The 9,206-nt window shown below is 41.8% G+C and overlaps 1 protein-coding gene across 6 annotated transcripts in view; it reads right to left on the bottom strand.

Moving 5' to 3' along the window:
- Positions 1-3,884: 3,884 nt before the first annotated feature.
- The window catches only part of IFT25 (intraflagellar transport 25), a 31,608-nt gene continuing 26,286 nt past the window's right edge, over positions 3,885-9,206 (bottom strand). For all 6 annotated transcript variants that reach the window (XM_034965562.3, XM_034965573.3, XM_034965580.3 and 3 more), the window contains exon 6: positions 3,885-5,977. In XM_034965562.3, coding sequence (XP_034821453.1) covers positions 5,651-5,977 — 327 coding nt within the window. In that variant the 3' untranslated portion in view covers positions 3,885-5,650. The remainder of the gene's footprint in view (positions 5,978-9,206) is intronic.

Here is a 9,206-nt window from a genome sequence, read left to right as displayed (position 1 = left end):
CTGACCAGCAAAAATACCATATGCTGAAAGGGCCTCATTTTGGGGGAAGAACGTTCAGGCCCTATGTTACATGTTAAATGTGGTTTTGTCTTATGAACTCCTGCTGGAGTGAAATAATTTTTCACATTGGAATCAAATTACCTTTATAACATGACATAAAAGAATGGATCAGGAGACCTTTTGCTAGCATGAGAACATATTCTCTTTAGCTATACTTTAGTTGCTACAAAGTTAATATTATTAAAGTTGTCGCTGTATTATTTTAAAAATAGTTATTATTGCAAGAGGCTGAGGCAGGAAAATCACTTGAACCCAGGAGGCAGAGGTTGCAGTGAGCCAAGATGGTGCCCCTGCACTCCAGCCTGGGTGACAGAGCGAGACTCCGTAAAAAAAGTTATTATTTATCATCTACCAGGCACAGTCACTTTCAGATATGTTATCTCATTTAATCTCTATATATCTCAAAGAGGAGATGATTATCCCCATTTTACAGATGAGGAAATCAAGGCTCAGAGAGTTAAGTAACTTGCATAACTTCTCAGAACTAGTAAGTAACAAGCCGAGATTCAAACCGGATCTCTAACTTCAAGGCCAGAGTCCTAGCTCTGTTCCTGCCAGCTGGGTGACTTTGATCAAGCTGCCTTGGTATCTTGACCTATAAAACAGGGTATCAATAGTGCCTAGTCCATAGATTCATGAGTAGAGCACTCAGAACTGTGCCTGACTTGGAGAAAGTGTCATGAAGTGTTGGCTATTATTACGATTATCATAATTATTGTCCCACAACTGCTTCCTCGGGCCCTTTTTTGGGGGGTTGGAGGTGGAAGGAGGACAAGACAATATGGATGCTGAATAAAAATTCCCCATCCTACCAAAGCCACTCATGACCAACATAGGCATGAGTTTGTGAGACTATACTGAAAATGAGAAGCTGTGACAATGATGGGACTGAAGCACAGATGAGCACTCACTGTTCCTCCTAAGTACTAAGTTGCACAAAAGGAGACAGGATGTAAGGCAAGGCTCTTCTGAATCACTTCTCTGATGGTCTTCCAATTCGTGTCTACAAATGCACAGAAATCTCCCCATTTTCAATAAATAATAGTAGCTGGAAATGAGGAGCTTTTCAGAATGACAAAAATAGACCCCCGGCTTTCCAATTAGATTCTCTTCAACTTAATGCATCAAACATTGAGCATTGATTCTTTTCTGGGTGCAGAGTTATGCAAAGATGGACGAGGAAGAGCTGTTGTCCTCCAGCAGCTTAATCTCACAGGGGACCAGACATACACTCCAATGACCATAACTCAAGGTGGAGTATATGTTAGAGTGAAGACTAAGTGCTCAGAGGGCACAGAGGAGACAGCAATCCTCTGAGCTGGGTGAATCCAACAATGCTTTTTGGAGCTGGTGGCATTTGAGCTGGTCTTCAAAGATGCCCAGTACTTCCATAATTTGGGATGGGAGCCTGGAGAAGATGGGAAGGGAGAAGGGCATTTCAAGTGAGGAGAACTACAAGGGCAAAGGTGGGAAAAGGGCTATGTGCAGGAGACTGCAAGAGGTTTGGGTTCAATTCCAATCCTTTTGTTTTATAGTTGCTAGCCATAGGCCAGTGTAGTTCAATGGTTCTCAAACTTGGGCATGCAACAAAATCACCTGGAGGGCTTGCTGCAACACAGATTCTTGGTTCTCATCTCCAGAATTTACAATTCAGACAGATCTGAGGTTGAGCTAGGGAATTTGCATTACTAACAAGTTCTCAGGTGAGGCTGATCCTGCTGTCCCAGGAACCACACTTTGAGAACCGCTGCTATAGTAGGTGTTGTTGGTGCTCTGCCCAGATGCCTTTTACCAAGCCATTGTACTCATGAGCCAGCTGCTGTGAGTGTTGGCTGCTAATGGCTCACAGATGCACTCTTTGCTGAGAATTTGCCCTCATGACAGGAGCTATCTTACCCAGAAATACCTGTGAAATTATGTCCTTCACCTGAGTGTGGCCCACAGCCAATGACTGATGGATTTGAAATTCCAAAGCCTTTTCCCTTGCTGCAAGGTGGGGCAGTCTACTTCTCCGGTGCCAGTCATGCTTCAGAGCTCCCTATGGGATCAGACTGAGGCTAGACTTCAGCAGAAGCCATGTTTAATTTTTCCCTCTGCCTGATCCTGCTTCTCTCACTTCCTTAGAGGTTTCTCCTGAGAGCGCTCCCTCAATAAATCACTCTTCAAAGAATCCTTGTTGGAGGCTCTGCTTCTAGAGAACCTGACCCAGAGCAGTCCCCTTCTGGGTCTTTTCTGATTATGAGTCTTCATTAGTGGGGCTTGTTATCTGCTGAAACATAGTGTGGGATGAGGAGTCAGGTGGCGCAACCTGCAACTTTCATTGACATTCGCTGTCTTGAGTAGCCTATCATTAACTAAATTCCTTCCTTTGAGATGGGGCTCAGGGAAATCCCCTTCAGTTACACTCCCTTTACTTTGGATGCTTTTTCACCTTCTGCTATGGATTGAATTGTGCCCCTCTAACCCCCAAAATGCATATGTCAAAGATTTAACCTCCTTTTATTTAGAGACAGGGCCTATATAGAGGTAATGAAAATCACATGAAGTCATAAGGGTGTGGCCTTGATAAGACAGGAATAGTGTCCCTTAAGAGACACCAGAATGCTCTCTCTGCACACACACAAAGAAGAGCTCGTGTGAGCACACAGCAAGGTGGCAGCTACCTACAATGCAGGAAGAAAGGGTTCACCAGAAACTATGCCAGCACCCTGATCTCAGACTTCCAGCCTCCAGAGTGGTGAGAAAATAAATGTCTGTTGTTTCAGCTACCCAGTTTATGATATTTTGTTACAGCAGCTGGAGCTAAGACAACTTCCTTCATCATGCTTTACCTCCAGCAGTCTCCTCTGGTGTATCCTGCCTGATTCTCTCCAGCTCCATCTTCCCTGCCATTCTGTTATTAACCTCGAGGCTCTCTGGAGACATTCTCCATCCTCCTGAGCCACCTGCAGCCCTCTTCAATCTAATCAAGGGACTGTTGGATAAGCCTTTCATAACCATGACACACTTAATAAAGTCTCTAGCTTTGAGAGAACATATGCCAGTTCTCAGCTTCTTCCTTCACCAAAATCCTCATTTCACAGTACTTAGTGAGTGGGCGTCCCATTTTGATGTTAGGGGTTATAGCTGCTTCCTTGAAGATAAAATGTTTTTCTTTTTATAATTCTTTTTGTTGTGAATGTTTTGAGAAAGGGGATGGAGTAAAAATCGCTTTACCCCATCATCTTTAACCAGAAGTATCCATTTTATATTTATAAACTTATATATATGTATATATATAAAATTCATATCCCATTATAAAATGTTTGTATATATCATACTTTCTAATATATGGCTGCGTAGTAGTTTCCAGTTTTTCTGTCTTATAAACATCATTGCTATAAATTTTGTCCACTTATCTTTGTATATTCCTTTATCTGATTATTAGGCTATATTTCTAGAAATGGAATTTCTGTGTCAGACTACATGCATGTTTAAAACTTTGATGTACACTGCCACACACTATCTCCCAGAAGGCTCTCTATCAGGGTCAAGTTACAAAGAGTTGCTGGAACATCACCTAGAAGGTGAAGCCCACAAAGGATGCCTCCCCAAGCCTGACCCCTGCAGAGAGGCATTCCTGAGAGAGGGCTCAACAAATGCAATATGCTATAAAAAAAAATCTGTATAAATGAGTGATAAACACAATTTTCATTTCTGTAATATTTCTTTGCCTAGACTTGGTACATGGTAAAAAGGTCATTAAATTTTTACTTTTTTATCCATCGCTTTAAATAAGTATTTATTGGTTTAAACTTTATGCAAGGCGCTGTGATAGGCATTGGTCCACAGTAAGCGATCCAAAAATTCATATATTGTTGACTAGCTTTATTCAAAGCTCCTCAAAGATTCTATAGTATAAAGAGATATAGGCGTGCAAATAAATGAACAATGTTCACTTATTCAGTCAACAGGTATTTCTTGAGAATATATGTGCCAGGCACTATTCTAAGCCCTGAGGATACAGTCATGAGCAGAAGCAAAAAAACCCCCTGCCTTGGGGAGCTTACATTCTAGTGAGAGAGATGATAAACATGATATACATGGTAAACAGAAAAAATACATGTTAGACAGTTATAAGCAGGGCTGTCCCTATAAGGGTGAGAGAGCCCCGAGTAATTCAATTGGATTAAATTTCCTACTCAAGAGGATCACACCTGAATGCAGGTGGCACTGCCCTCATCTTTCAAAGGATACTTGGGCCATCATTAATATCATTAAAAGAAAAAAATTTAAGTGGAATTTTAATGATAGAAATGAAGAGTCAGGTATAAGAACTCCTAAATACAGAACACAGGGTGACTGTGTCAGGTCCCTAACCTAAGAAAAGAAGAAAAATAAAACAGGGAAGAAAGATTTAATGTGTTTGTCTTGCGAGGGTAAGGTGCAGGAACACTCTAATTTTAATAGGGAGGCCAGAGAAAGGCTTATTGAGAAGGAAATTTTGTGTAAGGACCTGATGTCAATGAGGAAGCCAGCTATACTGATACCAGTGGCAAGAGCACTACAGGCAGAGGAAACAGCAAACACAAAGGCCTCAATACATAGTACACACAGCACAGTGGCAGTCAGGAGTCCATGGGCAGGTGGAGAAAAGGCCACATGAAAGGGAAAGAGGATGCCAGTTGAGGACAAACGAGAGTTTAAAAAGGTGAGGGGCTGAGAGCAGTGGCTCACACCTATATTCCCAACACTTTGGGAGGCCAAGGCAGGAGGATCCTGTGAGCCTGGGAGCTCGAGACTAGCCTGGGCAACATGGTGAAACCCCATCTCTATAAAAATACAAAAAGTTAGCCAGGCGTGGTGGCATGTGTCTGTAGTCCCAGCTACCCAGGAGGCTGAGGTGGGAGGGTCACCTGAGCCTGTGAGGTCAAGGCTGCTGTGAGCTGTGTTTGTGCCACTGCGCTCCAGCCTGGGCAACAGACCTGCTCTCAAAAAAAAAAAAAAAAAAAAAAAAGAGGTGATTGGGGTAGTTCAGCAGTGAAATACAAAACAAAGCAAAAAGGTAAAGCTACATATCATATCTATTGCCTGAAATGTGGAGTGGTTTAAGATGATAATGAGAATGAGTTTTTTAAAGCCTAGAAAAATGAAGTTTAAAGCATGCTGTTTTCAAATACCGTATATGAAATGGGTGTTCTACAGTCATCAATTGTTTCCTGCATCCACAGAAGACAGAGAAAAAAGACTTAAAGATAACTCACCAGGCCTGTGCCAAAGAAATCAATCAGATAACCTCTGGAGATCCCTTTTAGCAATCTGTAAGCCTCAACACAGTGTTTCTTACACAAAGAGTTATTGCCATTTCAGTTTAGAAACTTGGCAAAAAGAAAATGCTCAGCATTTCATTTTATTGAACATGAACACAATTGCTATAATTCACATTCCTTCTCAAAAACCTTAAATGGTTCCAGTGTTACAAGAAAATACCTGAAAGCCTGTGATCTAGCTGTAATGTTCAGTTTTAGTTTCACTTTTTGCTCTACTCAGACTTTTTTATTCATCTTTCCCCAAATTCATCATTATGAATGACTACTCACCTTCACATCTCTTATCTGGTATACCAAGGTGGCTTTTGAAATGCCTTTCCTACTCTTCTCCATTTAAAATTTGCTTTTCCGGGCCGGGCGCAGTGGCTCACACCTGTAATCCCAGCACTTTGGGAGGCTGAGGTGGGCAGATCACCTGAGGTCTGAAGTTCGAGACCAGCCTGGCCAACATGGCAAAACCCCATCTCTACTAAAAATACAAAAAAATTAGCTGGGTGTGGTGGCGGGTGCCTGTAATCCCAGCTCCTAGGGAGGCTGAGGCAGGAGAATCGCTTGAACCCGGGAGACGGAGGTTGCAGTGAGCCAAGATAGCGCCATCCCACTCCGGCCTGGGGGACAAGAGCAAAACTACATCTCAAAAAAAAAGAAAAACTTGGCGAGACTCCATCTCAAAAAAAAAATAAATAAAATTAAAGCATATATAAGTAGAAATACTCCTACAATGAACCTCCATATATCTATCACCCAGATTCAATAATTTATTGCCACATTTGCTTCTTCAACTAACCCTCTTTCCTTTATAAAGGCTCTGCTTAAATAGTAAGCAAATTCCAGATTATCAGGCCATTTCAGTCATCCATAGTTCTATATGCATCTCATATGCTTTATATGCATTTCAGTCACCCATAGTTCTATATGCATTTAAGCTCATGCATTTTATTACATAAGCTTAAAGCCAGTATCACACATAGTAAAAGGAATAACACCCAGTCTACAAGAAAATTTCCTCAATTATCTTAAAATGTCCTTTTTTGGTCAGGCGCAGTGGCTAACACCTGTAATCCCAGCACTTTGGGAGGCTGAGGCAGGCAGATCACCTGAGGTCAGGAGTTTGAGACTAACCTGGCCACCATGGTGAGACCCCCAACTCTACTAAAAATACAAAAATTGGCCAGGTGTGGTGGCAGGTGCCTGTAATCCCAGCTACTCAGGAGGCTGAGGCAGGATAATTACTTGAACCCAGGAGGCACAGGTTGCAGTGAGCTGAGATTGTACGACTGCACTCCAGCCTGGGCAACAAGAGAGAAACTCCGTCTCAAAAAACAAAAAAAAAAAAGTCATTTTTCAGTTTGTCTATTCAAATCAGCATCCATCACGATCCACACATGGCATGTGGTCATAGGAGCTCTTAGGTCTCCTTGAATTTAGAGCAGGCCCCTTTCCTTAATTAACATTTTTTATGCCACTGACTTTTTGAAGAAACCAGGTCGCTTGCCCTGTAGGATGAGCCACATTCTAGACTTGTCTATCAGTTAGGATAGGCTAGGTTATACTGTGGTAACGAGCAATTCCAAAATCTCATTGGCTTAAAACAATGAAGCTTAATTTCTTACTCCTCCTATATACCCATCTCAGATTGAGCTACAGCTGACTGATAAAAACAGAATTCCTTTACCCAAAATACTGAAAAGAATGTAAATAAAAACTGAAACAAATTGATACAAATACTTTAAAGTATATCAGTGACAACTTCCTGTTTAAATAAATATATTGTTAAAAAATCATGCAAGAGCATTTTGTTATAATTACTAGGAAAGATTTGAGGAGCCCTGCTACCTGTTAAACATCAGTATCACTTCCAGACCCAGACTGATAAAAGTAGTTACTGTGTAGAACATTGTTGGTCAATTATGGCACAGGAGGAAAAGAACCCCGAAGGGTCTCACATAGGCAATCAAATGCCTCAGCCTCGAAGTCAATTATTCTTCATCTCATTGGCCAGAACTGGTCACATGACACTACTTAAGCAAATGCCAGAAGTATTATCTTGCCACGTCCAGGAAAAGCACAAATCTGGACATTTCAGTAAGCTGTATTACTGGCTACTAGTGTATTTGATTCCTTGCAGTGTCGCTTTACTTGTTCCTCTATCTCTTGAGTTTCCTGAAAATGGAGGTTATCTCTAGAGTTTGATTAAATTCAGGTTCAGTAATTTTGGCAAGAGTACTTCATAGGCTGGTCTGTGTGCTTCACATAAAATCACATCAGGAAGCATACTGTGTTTGACTGTAGTAGATTGTAGCATTAATGGCTCCCTCTCACCCCAGCCCATTTTTTCTTTTTTTTTTGAGATGTAGTTTCACTCTTGTTGTCCAGGCTGGAGTGCAATGGCGTGATCTCGGCTCACTGCAACCTCTGCCTCTCAGGTTCAAGTAATTCTCCTGCCTCAGCCTCCTGAGTAGCTGGGACTACAGGCGCATGCCACCACACCTGGCTAATTTTGTATTTTTAGTAGAAAACAGGGTTTCACCGTGTTGGCCAGGCTGGTCTTGAACCCCTGACCTGACGTGATTTGCCCACCTCAGCCTCCCTAAGTGCTGGGATTACAGTCATGGGCCACCGTGCTTGGCCCCATTTTTTTCAGATTTCCTTGTATTCATGCCCTTGGGCAGGTACCTCTTGTTTTCACTCTGAGCTTGGACACATGACATGATTTGGCAAGCAGACAACAGCAAATCTGATGGCAAACAGAGACTCAAAGACCATTTGCACTGTATTTAGAGATAGCAGAAGAAAAAGAAAACTTTGCACACTGGGGATTTCCCTCTTTGCTACTTTTCAGAAGGCTGAGACCATCATCTGAAGAAGCCTGGGTTAGCCCCCTGGAGGACAAGAAACAACTTGGAGCAGAGATGAACAGTCCTTGCTGAGGCCACCTAGATCCCTAACCTGCAAACCTTAAAATATGTGAGTGAAGTCATCCTACACTATCTAGACCATAGGAGTTGCCAGCTGACCACAGATACAGCAAAGCAAGCACAAGCCAGAAAAAAACTGCCAGCATATCCCCAGAATTGTGAGCAAATGAAATTGTTGCGTTAAGCCACTATGCTTTGAAGTGGTTTGTAACAGAGCAAAAGCTAACTGATACACTGGTTAATCCATTTTTAATAAATCAATAGATTCAGATCCCTGCATTGTAAAGTTCCCCACCAATCTTTCAATTAATGCTCATCCACTGACTGTTGCCTATATCAATGTTTAATTTCATGCAAATCAATAACTTTTTTCCTTTTTTTTTTTGAGACAGGGTTTTGCTCTGTCACTCAGGCTGGAGTGCAGTGGCACAATCATGACTCACTGAAGCCACGATCTTCTGGGCTCAAGCAAACCTACCACCTCAGCCTCCCAAGCAGCTGAGACTGACTACAGGCACGTACCACTCTGCCTGGTTTTGTTATTTTTAACTTTTTTTGTAGATATGGGATCTAGCTATGTTGCTCAGGCTGGTCTCGAACTTCTGAGCTTAAGCCATCCTCCCACCTTGGCCTCCCAAAGTGCTGGGATTATAGGTGTGGGCCACCATGCCTGGACTAATGATGATTCTCTAATTCTATCATATCTTCCACATCAATGAGCAGGAATTCTTCTGCAAAGCACTTTCTCTCATCTACCAGGGTTATGTCTGTACATGATAGATGCCCAATTCTTTCTTTTTAAATACAAATATTCAAATGAGTAATTCTGCCCTAGTTACATCCCATGGAGTCCAATGAGGGTTTTGTTTTGGTCTTTTATTTTTTCTCTTCTATCAATATGGATTCACTTTTAAATATA

Source organism: Pan paniscus, chromosome 1, assembly GCF_029289425.2.
Source record: "Pan paniscus chromosome 1, NHGRI_mPanPan1-v2.0_pri, whole genome shotgun sequence".
NCBI classification, from domain to species: Eukaryota; Metazoa; Chordata; class Mammalia; order Primates; family Hominidae; genus Pan; species Pan paniscus.
Note: the sequence above shows the minus strand (reverse complement) of the source record. Positions and strands in the feature narration are given on the sequence as shown.